General features: G+C 44.4%; 1 protein-coding gene across 1 annotated transcript in view; it reads left to right on the top strand.

Moving 5' to 3' along the window:
- The window catches only part of ptch2 (patched 2), a 119,091-nt gene extending 99,325 nt beyond the window's left edge, over positions 1–19,766 (top strand). Inside the window, exons 19-24 of the mRNA XM_078219415.1 lie at positions 1,261–1,398; positions 3,158–3,300; positions 10,191–10,290; positions 15,242–15,517; positions 17,147–17,701; positions 19,480–19,766. Coding sequence (XP_078075541.1) covers positions 1,261–1,398; positions 3,158–3,300; positions 10,191–10,290; positions 15,242–15,517; positions 17,147–17,701 — 1,212 coding nt within the window. The 3' untranslated portion in view covers positions 19,480–19,766. The remainder of the gene's footprint in view (positions 1–1,260; positions 1,399–3,157; positions 3,301–10,190; positions 10,291–15,241; positions 15,518–17,146; positions 17,702–19,479) is intronic.
- The last annotated feature ends 743 nt before the right edge of the window (positions 19,767–20,509 follow it).

Below are 20,509 nucleotides of genomic sequence, written 5' to 3'. Positions count from 1 at the left end.
GCAGCAGAAGATAAAAGCACCACAATATAAACAAACCTCTTGCTCCAGCATTTTCTTGCAAAAGGGCAACACCTTTCTGCTCTCTCCTTTTGAAGTTAACCCTTAAAGTAAATACTCGGAGGGTTATTTTTCTGATTCTATCAATGAATTAGTGTTTTAGCTGTTTCAAACACTCAAAATCTTGAAATGTTAAAACCAAAAACCTTCCTCTTCTTTTGCCACGAAATTATCCACTGCATGATGTAATGAATTAAAGCAGTATTGTGAGAAACCTGTAGTAATCCAATCCTTGGCATCATCAGTGGAATAATCCATTGAAAGCAAAGAGAGGAGCATGTTTCTGTCAAATTATTCTGCCACCCGCATTTGTGAGAAAAATATGAATTCACATCTTGACTCACATATCTGTTATAACATGCAACCTACAGATAACCATGAAGGAACATTGTCCTTAGGCTCCATACACTTTTTCAACTTACTTTCCAAATGATTACATGCAGGGATAGTGGAAAGAGGGCTACATGGTTTGGCAAACACCATATCAGCCAGCCAAGGCAAGATGTTCGTCTAACCTAATATGATTTTAAGAAAAGTAACTCACCACTTTCTCTGCCAATTTTACTCTTGTGTACCAGTATGCAATCCTTTGTGTTTTGAGATGATTAGTTCTTCAACTTAAATAAACTGTAGTTTTAATTCTTGTAGCACAAACTATAAGCATTTTTTCTCCATTTTCTCTATTTTTGTATTTTGAATCCTTGACACGGTGGCACAGTGGTTAACACTGCTGTCAAACATTGCCAGGAACCTGGGCTGGATTCCCAGCTTGGGTCACAGTATGGAGTCTGCATGTTCTCCCCGTGTCTGCGTGGGTTTCCTCCGGGTGCTCTGGTTTCTTCCCACAGTCTGAAAGACGTGCTGGTTAGGTGCATTGGCCATGCTAAATTCTCCCTCAGTGTAGCTGAACAGATGCCGGAGTGCGGTGACTGGGGGATTTTCACACTAACTTCATTGCAGTGTTAATGTAAGCCTACTTGTGACATAACAAAATAAACTTTAAACATTTTATGGAAATTGTGATTAAATGTAATAAATTAGCATTGTCATTTCACTCACCCTCCTTATATGTACATGGGCAAAAAGGTACTTAACCCTAGTGATGCTAAGCATTGTAGATGGACTTCTTGCCAGCTAGGCCCAAACCATTGAGAACTCTTCTGTGCAAATCTAAGATCTCCACATTCTCTTGCTTACCTGTAGGTATTTGTTCTGGCCATGATGACAGTGGAGCTCTTTGGAATAATGGGACTCATGGGCATCAAACTGAGTGCAATTCCTGTCGTGATCCTGATCGCATCTGTTGGAATTGGAGTGGAATTCACTGTCCATGTAGCTCTGGTAAGTAGATCAGTAAAGTCTTGTAAATGCCTACCAACAAACTACAGCCCCCACCAAGGCAATGACTTTTGCTTGTAGCCAAATATTCATCAGAAGCTTAGTCTCTCTCTCTTTCTCCCCCATTTCTTCCTACTTCTGCATTTCTCCTATTCGAGAATCTTGTGCATTAATGGCTCCCCTTTGCTTGATTATCGGTGGCCAAACCATCTGCTATCAAGGCCATAAACTCCTGGAGCTTCTTCCCTGAACCCCTTAGCATCTTTACTTTCCTCTCCTCCTTAAAACCTATCTTATTGGCAAAACAATCATCCCTCCTGATATTTTTTTTATACTTTTCCAATTCAATCAAATCAAATCCAATTCAGAGTCTCAACAAGTTGAGACATTTCCGATCCAGGCTGACAAGACAGGGCAAGCGACCAAACCACCCTGTCCTGGGCCCGATCTACATGAGCCAAGCTGATTGGAGAAGGGGGAGGTTCCTCCTCCAAGACTTGGGCTCATTTGCATCTTAGCCAAAAGGCCGAGATGCCGCTTTTAAAAATTGCTTCATATGAAACATATGAAGCTTCAATGTAACCTAATGACCTCAACCAAGTGCAGCATCCTCTCCATACTACACTTGATCTTAGCCAAAAGGCCGAGTTGATATATTCAATGTAAATTTTTGTCTGGTTTTACTTCTGTGAAGCTCCTCGGAAAAATGTTCTACCTTTTAAGCACTAATTAAACAGGAGTTGGTGGTGCTGATGAATATTTAGAATGGAATAATTTAATGTAGAATAACTGTGGGTGTTCCTACAACAGGTGAATGGCAGCAGCTCAAGAAGGTAACAAACAACCCCCCACAACCCCAGCCTTCTCAAGAGCAATTAGCATAGGGGAGTAAATGCTGGTCTAGCCAGTGACGCCCACATCCCATGAACGAATGACAAAAAATAGACTTAATATAATACAACAATCTAAACGTAAAGTGTTTTCCTTTCTGCAGGAGAGAAACAATCATCTGGGGTATTTAGCAGATTCATTTAAGTTAATGAGAAAACCTGTTTTTTTTTAACCGATGGTACCTTATTTTTTCTTTAACGGGATGTGGGTGTCGCTGGCAAGGCCAGCATTTGTTTCCTGTCCCTAATTGCTCTTGAGTCCATTGCAGAGCACAGTAAAGAGTCAACTACATTGCTGAGGGTCTATAGAATCCCATAGCCGTAGAACCTGTAACTCCGCACCTTTACCATGACTAATCCCCCTAGTTTACACATCTAAGGGGCAATTTGGCATGGCCAATCCACTTAACCTGCACATCTTTAGACTGTGGGAGGAAGCCGGAGCACCCGGAGGAGACCCACATAGACACAGGGAGAACGTACAGACTCCACACAGTCACCCATGGACGGAATTGAACCCGGGTTCCTGGTGCTGTGAGGCAGCAGTGCTAACCACTGTGCCACCATGCCACCTATTATCTGGAGTTACAAGTAGGCCAAACCAGGCAAGGACAGCAAATTTCCTTCCCTTCAGAGCATGAGTAAATGAGGTGGGTAGTTTCATGATTACGATTATGGAGAGTAGTTTTATATTCCAGATTTATTGATTGAATTTGCTGCGATTTGAACCCAAGCATTAGCTGAGTCTCTGGGTTACTAGTCCAGTGACATTGCCACTATGCCATAATCTCTCCCAATGTATTTAAGTGCATTTCTTCATGTTTGTACAATGTGGCTATTGATAGAAATATGTATTATTTATTACACTGTAGGGTTTCCTGACTGCCATTGGGAATAGGAATTTACGTTCAGCCGTGGCGTTGGAACACATGTTTACACCAGTAATAGATGGGGCAATCTCCACACTACTCGGGGTCCTGATGTTGGCTGGTTCTGAGTTTGACTTCATCGTTCGGTACGTTTTGTACAGGGTCCCAACAGGGACAAACTTTTCTGTCAGATTATCCACCACAAATAAGTCAGATGGAAGAACTATTTTGCGATTCCATTTTGATTGTGTTTCCCCTGAACCTTATATTGCTAAATACTGTTCCTCAAAGAAGAAGATACGCAAGTAGAGGCAAATTTGACCAACTCGCCAAGCGAGAGGGTGTGCAAATGTGGCAACTTTACACCGACTCACCTGGTGGAAAGCCAACAGCATGTCACATTCACACACGCCTCAACCGGAATTCTCCAGCCGTTCACACCCTGCCGCCACTGCCAGCAAGAATGGAGAATTTGACGCTTAGCCAAATATCCATTCACTGCAGCGGAACCAGAGCATCGCAGCTGAGGGCAATGTTGGAGAATCCGGTCCCTCATTGACTTTAGTGGAGTGTAAAATTGGGAAGAATGTAAAACCAGTGACTCCCCAAATCCCATCAATTTCCTGACTGGTGGATTAGGTTAAAATAGCTCAGTCTGTCTTTTATCGAGCTCCTATCAATACAGCTTTAAACCATCCATTAGAAACTTGTGAGTTATGTTGATATTCTCTTTGAGGTTCAAGATTTAATGCCCCCCCCCCCCCCCCCCCCCCTCCACTCCTCCTGGCAGTGAGTTTGGAATCAGGGCAGCCCATTTGATCTGGCAGGGAGGATGTGGGGTAGGGACCCCACTGTCTTCCCACCTCCGTTTGATTAAATCTGCACAAAATAGGCTCCTTTCAGTATCTCACACCAACTGATGAATTTCAGTGTGGACACTGAATATCCAGGAGATTGGAGGTAAATCTCTTACTGATTTACAAGTGTAATAGGATGAGGAGAAATTGCCATTCGCAGGTACAACTCCTTTCATGTGTAGATTGACTGGTTCAGCAAAAAGATGCGATGCCTAATCCTCAAAGTCATAGAAATCATAGAAACCCTACAGTACAGAAAGAGGCCATTCGGCCCATCGAGTCTGCACCGACCACAAAGTGATACAGGTTCAAACAAATAGAACACCTCAAAGTAACACAGCAATGATCATTTCAGGGCTAAATATTCTTTGACTGTCAACATTAATAAACTGTATTCTTTTAATCGTGCCAAAGATCTAACAAATGTCGGCAGTTGTGTTGCTGAGGTGCTGAAACTGCCCCTAGTGTCTAAAGCGGATTTGATGTCCATATGTGATAGTGATTTAAGTCTTTTCATCACTCCCTGTAAGGGTGATACTCAGCTGTCATTCCTGTTCATTTGATTGATGTAACCTATGACACTGAGTAGATATCCAGTCCATAAGTGCTCCCAGAGCAGAAGTTAGACTGGAACGCGCTGTCTTCCGGAGACGACTGGGATTAATGCGCTGAATCTCAAATCCATCGCTTTGAGTGAGATGGAACTGGTGAGGTTTTGAACGTTGTAGAAGTTTTAAAAGGCTAACCATGAAATAAGTTTTAAGCTCATGTTTTTTTCTCCCTGTCCCTTCTGTGTATGCGTCCCATCTTCTTAAAACCATGCACCCAGGTAGAGATGATAGTACGAGTTGACAGCCGTTTATCAGATCAGCCTCATGACTCTGAGAGGCCAAATTCCTTGGGACACTGCGATAACTCTTGCAGAACCCACTAGGGAATGATGGACACCCAGAGATTCTGCCTTCATTTTTAAGGAGCGGAACCTCCACCATCCACTAAGGGACAGACATTATTGAGGACAGACAGTGGATGGAGACTCCTTTCACTGGAAAGTTTTGTTCCATTGGCCCAGAAAGGACCCAGTATATATGGTCAGTACACAGGGAAATGAGAGGTCTGAAACCAGATGAAATTTGTCGCTCTTGAAATCCAGTCCCAAGCTTTAACATCATCCGGCTGTCACAGATGTCTACTTTAAAGGTTGAAACTATTCCATTTGCCTTGCCAAAGAGAGATATCAATTAAGATTTTTGGATAGCAAAAGCAAAATGAATATAATTTTATTGTCATCTCTTCCTGCATCCATTTTTTAAAATTGTGGCGTGAGTCAGTCACAGCATGTTTAGTGAAAGAAAGATTTGGAATTGTACACTGCCCTTCGTGGCCTCAGGACATTCCAAACTCCATAGCCATTGAAGCGCTTTTCAAATGTCATAATGCAGAAAAAGCAGCGATCAGTTTGCAGGCGGCAATCGCCCGCGAACAGCGATGAGATAACCTGTGTCACCTGAGGAAGAACTCCCCTGCTCCTCCCAAGAAATAGTCCCTCAGGATCTTTAACATAAGAGGACAGTCAGTGCATAGGACAAAGTCTCTGAAGGGGGACATACACGTCCACCACCTGACTTGTCAGCAAGAGCGGTACCACCGCACCCTGACTAACGCACCTCAGATCCATGAAATACAACTGAAGTAGAACACGAGAACTGCAAGATTCTGCAGTATAATGAAGCCTGTTGTTCAGTTAAAAACACATTTTATTCATAAACATAGTTTAGTCATTAGCGTTACAAGTTTAAGTTTATTTATTAGTGTCACAAGTGGGCTTACATTCACATTGCAATGAAGTTACTGTGAAAATCCCCTAGTCGTCACACTCTGGCGCTTGTTCAGGTTACACTGAGAGACAATTTAGCATGGCCAATGCACCTAACCAGTGCATCTTTCGGACTGTGGGAGGACCCAGAGGAAACCCGCGGGGAGAACATGCAGACTCCACACAGACAGTGACCCAAGCCGGGATTCGAACCCGAGTCCCTGGTGCTGTGAGGCAGCTTTGCTAACCACTGTGCCACCCTTGTGCAAGTAAATCAGTTGGCCGATGGCAAAACAAATGTTAAAACCAAATAAGATCCTGTGCCTGTTTTGTGGAGGGGAGGAACGAGGTTTAAATTCCTTATGAGGCTAATATGACAGAATGAAAACCAGAATGTGATTGAACACACAAGATTGGCATTGGCAGAGAAGTTGTGGGGAGTTGGGGGAGGGAGCAGAGTGGTTGCTTGGATATCTGCCGTTGATCAGCAAGGATTCTTACATAGGTGGCAGAAGTGGGGAGGATCTTAAAAGTGAAAAGTTCATTAAAAAAATAGGAGGGGGGGGGGGAGAAATATCTTGCACCACATTTCACTCAGAAATGATGAGAAACAGGAAATCTAATTTCGAAATCCAAACTGTCATGTTTCGTTTAAACATTGAACTAAATGAACCACAAGGTAGACTTTCAGTCAGGGAGGTCTTGTTTAGAGAGCCAGTCAGATAGCGTGGGTTAGTGTAAAGAGGTGGTTGTAAATATTTCTTTTTTGGTGCATGCACCATAAACAGCTGAACAAACTCTGCATTTTTCAGCAAGCTTTCCTCAGAATGGAAAAGATTACAGAAAGCATAAACAAGGAGACTCTGACATGCTGCCGACATGGAGGTCCTGCACAACAGCCCCACCGATTGATTTTCAGACTGTTGGCTTAAGTAAAATAAATAGAAGATGGCTGCTTGTCTGATTGCAGTAACAGGAGGGCCCCCCTCTTGTTGTTATATAGGGCAAAAGAGGGTGGCAGTCGAGGCTACAGTTTTTTCCTTAGTGTGAGGGGGTGGGGGGCATTACCAGCCAACTTGGTCGCTTGCCACAGTCACGCACCAAAGTCAAATGTTGTTAACCCCACAGCCCCCAGAAAGGGGCAACACACTGGATTGAACACTGTAGCAATGGTCACTATGGGTGTTGCGGCTAACTAAACAAACTGAGCCTTCGGGTCCTTGGGAGAGATTTGCACCTTGTGACTCCCCACATTGGGCCGACATCGTTGGGGGGGTGCACAGGGGTATGGGAACAGGCCGAGGCAAAGCATTCACTTCCCTCAGTTGTTAGTGTTGGCAGGAGACAAACACTGAAGCGACAATCATTACAAAACAAACAGCAATGTGGAAAATTCAGTCAAAGTGAATGTTCTGGCAGTAAGTGGGGGAGGCAGTAAAATGAGAGGGAGTTGTGCTTGGATCGTAAAATAGAGTGTCTGAATTTGGCTGTTCAACAATATCACCAAGAATCCTCTGCTAAATGATTTATCAGCAGTTTTAGAAGCCAGGACCACAACTTCTGTTTCACAGGATGAAGAGGCAATTGGTGCACAGAAGTGACACGTGGGTTCACTCTGCTATGACCAATGCTTTTCCTGAAATTAACTGTAGAAATGTGACAACCCTTATTAGCAAGATTAGACTTGACGCCCTAATGGTTTCAGAAGGGTATTATCTGCTGTTACCACTAGCCTTTACCCACAAGCTTCCTCACGAGATGCCTGGGCCCCTTCAGCGAGTGGTAATATGAGGTTTCAATAGCAACCCCTCCCACTGCTCCCCCCCCAACCCCAAACAAATGTAAACATAACCAAGCCACAGTGAAAACTCATAAGCCAAAAAAAAATTGTTTTCAATGAGGCGGGGAGACAGATCCTGAGGCTCCATCAGAGTTGCGTGCCATTCCTGTGAATTCCAACCAATGCATATTGTTGCTTATCTTACTGCGCTGTTAAATAAACACTTGGCCTTCCTCAGCACACATGGGGCTCAAAGGCTTTAAAGCAGAAAGGACTAGTAGAAAGGTTACTGCTGTTGTGCAGCTGTGCTCGAGTTTCGAGTTTGCAGCAATTCCTGCGCTTCAGAAATGTTCGGCTACTGTGCATTTTAAAAATGACCAAACACTGAAAATAAGAGTGTATTCTGGGTAGATCAATATTAAATCAAACAACAAAAATGGAAGATGTAAAATCTGCCATTGGCTTTATCTGTCTTTCGCCTGAGGTATTGAACCAAGGCCCTGGCTGCAGGCCGCACTTCACAGGTAGATGTAAGAGATACATTTCGAAGAAAAGCAAGAAAGCTCTTTTGACCAATAGTTATCCCTCAATCAGCACACAGACAAATTATTTAATCAGTAATCCATAAATGTTTCTGGGAGCTCATGAACCCAAATTAAATTCTGTGTTTCACTACATTACAATGCACAACCTGAGGCTTTTTTAAAGGTGCTATATGATTACAAGTTAATTCCTTATTTAAAAAAACACATTCAATCTTGGTCTTGGAAAGTGAGGTGGAGAGGTTTAGGGATGGAATTGCAGAGTTTGGGGCCTGCCACAGATGGGCCAGTTACAAGCAGGGATGCTTAAGTGACCAGAATTGGAGGAACACCGATGTCTCGGAGAGTTGTAAGGCTGTAGAGGACCAGGGACCGGGAAGGGTGGGAAGCCATTGAGGTATTTGGGTGCAGATTTTAAAAATCAAGGAATCATTCAACTAGGAACCAAGGTATGTCAGCGAGCAACAAGGTGATGAATGAACAGAACTTGTTTTGGCTATGGAGAGAAAACTTCCAAATGGCTCCAGAGGGTCTTTTTTGGGGGGGTTGGCCAGGCGTCTATTGGAATAAGTAGTCTAGAATTAATGGTTAAGGGTTTCAATAGCAGATGGGTAGAGGCAAACGCGAAGCTGTATGCTGATACAGAACTGGAAACAGTCTGTCTTTAGTTGATGGCTTGAATGCATGGTCGAAAACTCATCTCTGAATCAAATGTGACGCCAAGCTCCTTCTTGCATCATTTGAAAGGGTCTAAAATGAGGATCCGTCTAAAGGAATAGCAGTAAATCTTGGGTTCTATGTCTGAGGAGGGAGATACTATGACAAGGAAGATACTGAAGTTTTCTTGAACATAGAACTGAGTCTCTCTCCTCTCTCTCTCACACACGCATGTACTCACACAGTGCAGGAAGTACCAAGACTGTAATGATAGATGAGCCTGCCACTGGGAATAGGGCTAAGCCTTCTGCTGAGGAATTTCACTTGAAATCGAGCCAAATGTCTTAATCCTTCTAAGTACAGTGAGGAGTTTCTGTTGGAGGCCCTTTGCCTTGTAATTAATGAATGCCTCCAGACTAACAGGCCTGAAACGGGAAATTGGCCATAATTATTCACAACCTTTACCAATTTACTTACACAGCAGGAGATGTAGCTCACTGCTGACCTGGGGATATGCCACCTAGTTTCACAATGTACAGAAAAAGATGCGCAATTGCAGAACATTCAAAGGAAGCGGGGAGGGGGGAGTGGCATGAATATTTGTGGTGAATTATTGAGGGAGGGGGAGTTAGAGGTGGTAACAGCCTCATGTAATTATAATCATATTTTCGTATCCAAGGAGTTGATCTCCAATTCAGTCAGAGTGGATGGAGTTGAGCAGTTTCATTTCTCTCCTATTTTCCCATGAACCACCCAAGGCGTGGCGGCAGCTTAGTTTCTGTTTAATCACCAAGCAGATTTGCACAAGAGGTTTAGCTGTGTCCCTGCTTCCCCTTTCCCACCAAGCTAACCCCATTCTATTCGCCGCACTAGCTTTGAACTTCCATCTCTTTCGATTTCCCTTAAGGGTGCCACGATGGCACAGTGGGTAGCACTGCTGCCTCACAGCGCCAGGAGCCCGGGATCGATTCCTGGCTTGGGTCACTGTCTGTGCAGAGTCTGCATGTTCTCCCTGAGTCTGCGTGAGTTTCCTCCGGGTGCTCAGGTTTCTTCCCACAGTCCGAAAGACGTGCTGGTTAGATGCATTGGCCATGCTAAATTCTCCCTCAATGTATCCGAACAGGTGCCAGAGTGTGGCGACGAGGGGATTCTCACAGTAATTTCATCGCAGTGTTAAAGTAAGCCTACTTGTGACACTAATAACTAAACGTAAAACTTTATTTGATACCACGCTGACTGAAGTTCTCTTCACTAACCTCCCTTACTGGCTTGGAATTACCAGGTTTGTGCCTGACCCTGACAAGCAGAAAGCATAATTAAAGTAGTAAAATTGAAGCAAAATAAGAGTGTTCTAACAATATATATTCTTCTTTTCCATTTGCAGGTATTTCTTTGCTGTTTTGACCATATTAACAGTGCTGGGTATCCTTAATGGTCTGGTCTTACTTCCTGTTTTACTCTCAGTCATTGGACCCCCAGCTGAGGTAAGCTTAGCAAAGTATTGCTTTATTGAACCTTCTTAGATCTGTCAGCAGAATTAGCCACCCATAGAACCATAGAAACCCTACAGTGCAGAAGGAGGCCATTCGGCCCATCGAGTCTGCACCGACCACAATCCCACCCAGGCCCTACCCCCACATATTTACCCACTAATCCCTCTAACCTACACATCTCAGGACTCTAAGGGGCAATTTTTTTAACCTGGGCAATCAACCTAACCCGCACATCTTTGGACTGTGGGAGGAACACAGTAAGAAGTCTTACCCCAGTCCAATGCCGGCATCTCCACATCTGTGGGAGGAAACCAGAGCACCTGGAGGAAACCCATGCAGACACGAGGAGAATGTGCAAACTCCACACAGACAGTGACCCGAGCCGGATTCGAACCCGGGACCCTGGAGCTGTGAAGCAGCAGTGCTAACCACTGTGCTACCCATGAAAACAAGGGCGTAAACAGGGGCAGGGAAATTTACGTTCTTCTGCCAGCAGGTTTGCAGGCAGCGAGGGGGTGCCAATGAATGTCATCCCACCAGGCTCCCACCTGCCCCAACCTCTCCCCAATTTTAAGGTGAGACAGGTGAGGCCTAGGCCCGTCGGCCCACCTTTGGCCCAGTTGAGGCAATTAAGTGGCCAATTAATGACCACTTAACCCCAGTTCTTAATCAGCTTTAACTTTCAGGTGGGAGTAGTTTAGAGGTGGGGAGGGAAACTTGGAAAGTGACGATACTCAAGTCTCTGGTGGGAATTGGGGTGGGGAAACTGGGGTGCCTCCATCAACAACATGGTGTCAACATCAGCCCCGTCCCCCAGCAATTTCTGGCCCCTGCAGGGTGCTCCCTCCTCACCGGCCTGTCAACCAACACTCGCGAGCCCCCCTCTTCCCACCCTCTTGGGCCTCACCTTCCCTCTCTACCCTGAGACTCCCTCACTTCCCTGGTCCTGAATTCCTGGGGCTTAGACTATGGAGGCTGCTTGTCGTCCAACTCTTGTTCACTACAGCTCTGGTGTTGCTGGGACCAGAAAATTACCAGCCATTCAGAGCCTTAGTCTATCAGATTTTAGTCGAGCCAATCAGATTGCCTGGCAGCTCTCTGTGACGGAACCTCCTCCCAAGTAAAGAGTGGAAGTCTCGTCTCCAGTCACTTACTGCTTGTTGGAGCATTAAATGTCTGCGGGATGGCTGGTATCAGCTGGGCTGCATTCAGCATCGAATCTTCAGATGGCAGGAAGCTAAACCCCATCATAGAACAAAGAATAGTACAGCACAGGAACAGGCCCTTCGGCCCCCCAAGCCTGCGCCGATCACGTTAATCTATCTAGACAATCCTAAAATTTCTGGTCCATAATTCTTAGCATCATTTACTGGGCAAGTGTTTTGTTGCAGCAAGTACTATCTTGGGTTAGATTTTAACCTGAGTTGTTAAAATCCACTGACTGATTTACCCACCAACATCCTACCCAGATCCCACCAGAGATGTTCACCAGAGCTCCCAACAACAGCAGGGACCATGTTTAAGCATGCGAGTCAGAGTGTGATGATGGCATTAGGCCTTGACTACAAATTTAAACTTCAGTCTGAGCAGGGAGGTTGCTACGGCTTTCCTGCGAGGTGAAAGCCTGTCATGATAGGATTGGCAGCAGAGAGGCCCTTCAAGAAAGGTTTTCTTTCTGGGGATAAAGAGGTACAGGAATGCTCTTCCACGCAAGGTTTCAAAAGGATGGCACAGTGGTTAGCACTGCTGCCTCACAGCGTCAAGGGATCCAGTTTCAATTCCCAGACTTGGGTCACTCTCTGTGTGGAGCCTGCACGTACTCCCCGTGTCTGCGCAGGTTTCCTCCGGGTGCTCCGGTTTCCTCCCACAGTCTGAAAGACGTGCTGATTAGGTGTATTGGCCGTGCTAAATTCTCCCTTCGTGTATCCGAATGGGTGCCGGAGTGTGGCGACTAGGAGATTTTCACAGTAACTTCATTGCAGCATTAATGTAAGCCTACTTGTGACACTAATAAATAAACTTAAAAGGAAAACTTTGACTGCTCCTACCCTGGATACCACTGAATGCTCCCAGAATCCCTGCCCCCACATTTACCTGAGTGCCAGAAAGGGAGGGGATAGGGGGGTGGGGGGGATGTTTGACTGCCTGATTTTTCAACAGTGACATATATGGGCAAGACTTTTAATATCAAAACTGCAAAGTCTGGATTAACTTTTTGACAGTCGATATTTGTCTTTCTCTCCACTAAGGGTGTTCGCGCAGCTTTCAACACTGCACCATAATAACTCCTCACTCTGCTGTGGTAGCGGGAGGAGCAAAGGTAGAAGATGTGTGTTTGGATCTGACTAGTGTTCCAAACTAAACATGCAAGGCTCATTTATTGCGGGGGCTTAGCTGTTTCCATCTGCTCTGCATCGGCTCCAGACTTAACCTAATCAGCAATAGCAGGTTTCATTTGGCTGGGTGCATAGAGTTAAATGCAGGAAGCTTGTTTTCCTAATGATTGAAGCGCACACTCCCTGGATTAGGTTATGTGGCCTGAAAAGCTATCTCTCAATTAGGAATTGCTCGAGCCCTCTTTTAGACAATTTGCTTTCCCCTCAGACATAACACTATCTGATATAACCCACAGCTCTCCTATAATACTGTCTGATAGACACCAACCCCGGCATCATGTACATTCTTGATGGCTTCTCCTTCGGTAAAGTTTTAAAGTTTAAGTTTATTAGTGTCACAAGTAGGCTTACATCAACACTGCAATGATGTTACGGTGAAAATCCCCGCGTCGCCACACTCTGGCACCTGTTTAGGTACACTGAGGGAGAATTGAGCATGGCCAATGCATCTAACCAGCACGTCTTTCCGACTGCAGGAGGAAACCGGAGCACCCAGAGGGAACCCACACAGGCACAGGGAGAACGTGCAAACTCCACACAGTCACCCAAGCCAGGAATCGAACTCAGGTCCCTGCCACTGTGAGGCAGCAGTGCTAACCTCTGTGCTACCATGCTGCCCTACCATGTACAGCCGTGTACAATATGGCATTCTCTATCATGCCCTCACATCTAATATAGCCTTTGCTCCTCACTGTAGCAGTCTCTAGGATTGCCCACTTCCTCATTTAGCATGGATAGTTTTTGGATTACCTTTGTAATCTTCATTAACAGCCACAGAATATTCTGCTTGAATAATACACCCAGTACAACGTTCTGATAAACCACATGTTCTAATGTAAGCAACAGCTCTCTGTACAACTATGCCATTAGGCATAGTTCACAGCATTCACCAAATTATTTTTGTAATACTCTTGATACATACAAGACTGTGATACAAGTGCATATATTAATTTCTCACTAATCGAGAAACTTTAAACAAAATACTTGCTTCTTTGCTCGCTGTGAGTGAAAATCGCAATATGGCACTCCCCATAGTTTGATATACTCTAACCAAATTGTCAACAGTAAGAACAAACTCAGATAAGACATTCTGTCAATTGCACACAATTTGAGCCTTTTCAAATGTTCTCGATTGGCTCCCCCGTGCTACCTTTAACTCCCAGCAGCACCTTAACCCATGCTGCTGCCTCTATTCAAAGTACTGCCTGACTATCTCCCTAACAGCAAATGCAAGTTGTTTTTAGAAGTAAGTTTGCATTTGATTAACAAGATTTAGCCTCTTTTGCATTGAAGACTGAGTTTCGTGAAACAAGAGCTTCACCCGGCAAAGGTAATTAATATAATTGGAAGCAGGCCCTTTTTAATACGGGTTACAAATTCATGTTTGTTGCAAGATCTGCTCCATAGGCGCAGCAGCTGAGTAACCCTAGACTGGAATTTTAGTCTTGGGGTTCAGCAGACTCTCCCAGTTGTGACCTTACCTGAACCCCATAATTAGATTAAAACCTTGTACCCATTCCTGGGTAACCATTATTTTATATGCAAACCATGTGAAACCTTTGTGGACCCATTGTTGACATTTATACTCTAATCATTTCAGAGTATCTATTATTCTGCAAGTAATGTAATGCCGCAGTGATTATTTTGAATGTGCAATCACTGTTTGTTTGACTTTGTCACTGGGTAGAGGGCTCTCCTTCCTTGAGCAAATTGCGAACAAGGCTGTGATCTGAGCAACACAACTGCATGAAAAGCAGGAACAAAATGCTCGAGTTCTGATTCAATGTACCTCTGCATTGGTGGGATATAGGTGCAGTCCTCAATACTGCTTATTCCTCAATCTCAACAATGGTTACTGTGGAGTCTTGTGCCCAAAGCACTCTTGGGAGCAGGCTGCCCACACATTCTTTTGGCTGCAATTGGTTTGTGATGATAGTGCTGAACTTCCTCAAATTTATTCTACTTGCAACCATAAGGCAAAAGAGCGGCACAGTGGCACAATGGTTAGCACTACTGCCTCACAGCGCCAGGGACCCGGGTTCGATTCCCGGCTTGGGTCATTGTCTGTGCAGAGTCTGCACGCTCTCCCTGTGGCTGCGTGGGTTTCCTCCGGGTGCTCCGGTTTCCTCCCACAGTCCAAAAGGCGTGCTGGTTAGTTGCATTGGCCATGTTAATTTCTCCGAACAGGTGCCAGAGTGTGAAATTTTCACGATAATTTCATTGCAGTGTTAATGCAAGCCTGCTTGTGACACTAATAAATAAACTTTAAGTTCAGCTGAAACCCAATACGCATACATTAATGGAGGTTCCACCTGCAGTAAGTATCTCATCACATCCCTGTAAGCGCCATCCCACTAAACCACCTCTCAGGAGTCTGAGAAAAGCAGAGACAAAAGTAGTAGACATGTATCTGAAAATAAGGATTATTAACGATCAGACATGGAGGATAATCAGGGGTCCAGAGATATCCGTGCTACTAATCGCTCTCAAAGCTGTCAAGAATTCTTGTTTTTGTTCATCACTTTTGTTTGCCCCTTTCTCTCCAGGTTACTCCAGCAGATAGAGGCAGTCGATTGCCAACCCCATCGCCTGAGCCCATTCCGCCACCAATGAACCATCATGGCTTCTATGTCCGTTCGTTTCCACGTCAGCAGAGTACGTTTTCTGAATCCTCTGATTCAGAATATTATTCAGAGACCACAGTGTCTGGGGTCAGCGAGGAGGACCTGCCACACTTTGATCAGAGTGCATACATCATCCCACCAACCCACTCACAGATACTGGTGGAGTCCGGAAACAACCCTAACTTCCCACGAGTCACAGTAAGTGCCTTTCTTTATCACTCAAAGCATTTTCAGTTTTCCACTGGCGATTTGCTAAGAGTCAGAAAATGGTCGGCTTTGGAAATGGGCTGCACTGGTGAATCTTATAACTGACTAATCATATTGGCCACAGTCTTTGGTTAAAAAGCCACAAATAGAATTTAGTTGCTTTTCCACAAGGAAATAGGAAGACTAAAATGCTTTTACTCTCCTGGTTACACACTTGAAAGGCATGATATAAATGATCTTGATATATTCTTATGTCCCATATTTATTGGTCTATATCTGCTGTCAAACATATAAGATCCTGAGGGGGCTTGACAGGGTAGATGGTGAGATGTTTTCACTAATGCGAGAGTCTCAAACAAGGGGCCATAGCTACAAGATAAAGGGCCGGTCATTTAAAACCTAGGTGCATAGAAATCTCTTCTCGCAGAGAGTGGTGAATCTCTGGAATTCTCTATCCCAAAGGGTGATGGAGGCTGGATCATTAGAAGTATTTAAAGTAGAGGTGAATGAATATTTGATAGATTTAGGAATAGGGGGCTATGGGGAAATGGCACAGAAAAGGATTCAAGGCTGATCAGTCATGGTTGTGTTGAATGGCGGCGGGACAGGCTTGAAGGACCTGGTGGCCTACTCTGCTTCTATTTCTTGTGTTCTTGTCCATCAGTAAATGTGCAAGTAGTGGATTCTATGCTACTCGAGCTACTCATCAAGTGAAAGATCCAATAATCAAATTTTTGTGGGTGGGGTAGGAAAAGTGGCTGGGGTATTTCTCCATCCCACCCTCCGACCTCCTGCTGAGTCACTCAAGACAACTTCTGGAGCCATGTGAGCATTTCTGGTATCCAAAGGTTACTGCCTTACTCTCCTGGTCTGTTAAGTGTGAATAGAGGGTTACATTTCAAATCTGTTCTTGTAAATCATGTGTATATGTGAAGATGTATATAGTATTGTGTGAAATTGCCCATTAGTAACCAGCAGAGGAAAATTCCACTCAAGACATGCATTGATTTTGAATAATGATTATCTAATAATAAAAATGTTGGTCTATAATTTCTCCCTGCTGTGGAAAGTGCTTCAGTGCACCACCCTCCTGTAATAAGTCTTCAGGGCAGAAATCCCTTCACCAAAATCCCTTTATTTACAACTCCAACAGTAGTACACAGAGTGCTATAGTGAGCAGTCGACTTTTGGGAGTGCCAGAGCGACTGAGACTCGCGGTTAAATACAAGGAAAAGACTCCCTGCTTGGCCCATCAATTGACTCCTTAATCAGGGAGTTCATATTCCAATGGGCCAACCTCAATGGCCTGATTGAAGTCATTCCACCTCCTTCAGCAGGAGAAGGTACAACTGTATAGCCAGCACAGATCTCAGCATCCTACTAACTGATAAGATTTCAGAGGCCTGTATAACTTTTAGACTGTTTGCGGTGCTGGGTTGACAGCTCATCACCACCTTCTCAAGAGCAATTGGGTGCAGGCAATAAACCCTGACCTTGCCAGCAATGTCCATGCCCCATAAATGATTTTAGAAAAGCTGATGCAGTTATTTTTAAAATGTGAAAGAACTATGTTTGAATAAACATTTGCAGACAATATTGTTTTTCAATGTTCCCCAACAGATCGTGAAGCCATACAAAGAGCTGAAGGATTCCTCGTACAGGAAGAATCACATAAATTCAAAAGGGCAACCTCAGCCGACTGTGGATTCTGTTAGTTCTCAACTAGCCTGGCAAGAGCCTAAAGACTTACAACAGGCAGCAGGAGAAGGGCGGCAACAGGCCTGTAACAATGGACAGCACAACAGGGGTGCTGCTCAACCTATCCAGCCTGTCAATTCCTCTAGGAGTCAACACAGGTCTCGGAACAACAGGACTCACCATCCTAGGACTACACTTCCAGCATATTCTACCAGTTTGTCTGGACCAAGTAACCCTTTCACCACAGTGACTGCCACAGCATCAGTGACACTAGCTGTGCACCCAAGTGTACCACAGACATTTAAAGGGTACACGCACGAAGGGTTTGAGGACAGTGAGTCAGACTGCTTCGAGGAACCGCACATACCCTCCTCGTATGTGAATCACGAAAAAACAACAGACTCCAAAGTGGAGATTTTCGAACTCCAGGATGTTGAATGTGATGTAAAAAGCAGGGAAGCCCCGAGAAGGCATTAGGTGAGTTTTTCTACTTTTACTGGAAAAGCACCCAAATAAAAATACAGGGGAAGGCTCATCATTTCTTATTTTTACCATAAATACAGTGTTGAACATAGAATCAAAGAATCATAGAATGGCTACAGTGCAGAAAGAGGCCATTTGGCCCATTGAGTCTGCACCGACCACAATCCCAGCCAGGCCCTATCTACGTAACCCCATTCATTTACCCTGCTAGTCCCCCTGACACTAAGGGACAATTTAGCATGGCCAATGCACCTAACCCGCACATCTTTGGACTGTGGGAGGAAACCGGAGCACCCGGAAGAAACCCACACAGACACGGGGAAAATGCAAACTCCACACAGACAGTGACCCAAGCCGGGAATCGAACCCGAGTCCCTGGCGCTGTGAGGCAGCAGTGCTAACCACTGTGCTCCCGTGCCGCGCCCCCCCCCCCCCCCCCCCCACCCCCCCGCATGCTGACCATACCCTTTCTCTCGCCCAAAATTAAATTATGATTTTAGTTTGGAAAATCAATACAAAGTTAGAATGGCATTTAAAAAAATTATTATGTTCCCATTTCACAACAACTTTCCCGGTATTCACACCAGCAATCTATTTTCTTTCACCTTCATATTGCTTTTCCACATGCCTTAGGGAGAGGGGCTAGAGTCAAGTTATGGGAGGTTAGATACACCAGTATTCCTTAAGACTGTGATGCTGATGTCCTTGCAGGATCTGCTTCTGATGTTAGGTTATATGTACATCCAGGGGTGGATTTTACCGTCCCGCCTGCCACGGGAATCAGAGCAGGCAAGGGACGGACCATGGAAACATCTGTTGACCTCGGGCGGGATTTTCTGGCGTTGGGGCGAGTGTGGCTGGAAAATCCCGTCCAACGTTTTGAATCTGATTGAGTCTTTCTGGTTAATATAGCTCAATATCTCATTGGAGACATTTGTTCAGTCAGTGAGGCAGCTTGCAAAAAAGAAAGCATATCTTGATGTATCCTTACTGATCCAGATTTTAACCCTGGGGGTTTTATTCTGCTTTTGCTCTGCTCTTTTTGCTGATGACAGCTGTCAATGTATTAAAAGGCATTGTGCAACATAATCATAATGTAACAAAAGATTTCTTTGCTGAGGGAAATGAAAATAAACACAACAGAATTTTTCAACACTTTTAAAATCACCCTTTTAAAAACAGGTCTGGAATCTCCTGACTGTTGAATCCTGATACTAGTGGAGGTTCATCGAATCCCAACAGTGCAGAAGGAGGCCATTTGGCCCATCGGGTCTGCACTGACCACAATCCCACCCAGGCCCTATTCCCATAACCCCACATATTTACCCTGCTAATCCCCCTGACACTAGGGGCCAATTGAGCATGGCCAATCCACCTAACCCGCACATCTTTGGACTGTGGGAGGAAACCGGAGCACCCGGAGGAAACCCACGTAGACATGGGGAGAACGTGCAAACTCCGCACAGACAGTGACCCAAGCTGGGAATCGAACCTGGGTCCCTGGCGCTGGGAGGCAGCAGTGCCACCGTGCCGCTCCGAATTCTGTCGGATGCAAAGAGGAATTAAAAACAGTAATAATTTTTCTGCTCGTCGGTCTGGGATTAGATTTTTTTGTTTAAAAACTTGTTTGGACATTATAGTTTTAGTGATTTTACACATGGTGAAGTTCTGATGAATATTGTTAGAGTTAGCGCTGATTGCATCATCAGTTGGAACATATGTGCTTGGCTTCATATAACCGATATTCTTAACATTCACTTTATGATTTGCAGGTCGCCTCACATGAATGTGGCAACCAAAGAATGCTTACATTCCCTCCACATCCCGATGTCCACCGGCTCAAGAAACGTATAAAAACTGCCTATGTACATAAACTTCAAGACAGAGACAGGAAATTTATATTAAAATATTAAGTTGCCGTTTAAATATATTTTAATACTAAAAAATCAGAACAAACCTATTTAATGATGTACTGTATACTTCTGTATTATATACTGTGTAAAGCACCAGGAAATTCAGAGGCAGAGTTCTAATGAATGGTAAGATGTGTAGTCTGTGTACAATGAAGAGAGTTTTGTTGGGTTCCGATAAATGATAATTGCTTGATTATTTTGCTGCTACTCTTTTAAAACATAAAAGTTTATATAGATTAAATTCGCCCCACTGCCCCGCCCCACCCCTTCATCAAGACTTTCTTTCTATGCAAGTACCTAGTCACCATGAGAGATGTTTCACCAGCTCCAACAAATTACTATGGTTACAGAAGCAACATGTCTTTCCCACCCCCCTGAGCATAGGAATGCTTGGGTTCTACAATAATGTTATTAAAAATTCACTTAAAGGTAATCCTGATTTTTAACATATTCTGACCACGCTAGCTTCAGGTTCTTTTTAATGACAGCGTCTCTGCCACGCCATAAAACTATTTTCCACCCTTTTCCCTCCCAACGGATGATGTCATGAGCAATCAAGCCAAGCGTGGCTGTAATTAAAATATGACCTAACCAGTGGACCAGACTATTAAGAACGACATAAAATTAACATCAGCCGTTGTGACGAGGATTACAGAATGCAATTTCAAATAGGTGAGCCGCTACCAATTAACGGTCATTTAGGTTGATTATAACAAGCCTTCTGAATGTTGAATACTGGGCATGGCTCAGTGAGTAGCTGATCCCCACAGACCAGAAAGGTGCTGGTTTTAACCCTGGTCTGTGCTGTGTTACTTGGTGCTAGCCAGGGCCATGTGGGAGTGGTAGAATTCATCTCAGCACTGTTGAATCGTTAAGTTTTTCTTTGCCC

The sequence above is a fragment of the Mustelus asterias genome, chromosome 8, assembly GCF_964213995.1.
Source record: "Mustelus asterias chromosome 8, sMusAst1.hap1.1, whole genome shotgun sequence".
NCBI lineage: Eukaryota > Metazoa > Chordata > Chondrichthyes > Carcharhiniformes > Triakidae > Mustelus > Mustelus asterias.
This window is presented reverse-complemented; position numbering and strand designations above follow the sequence as displayed.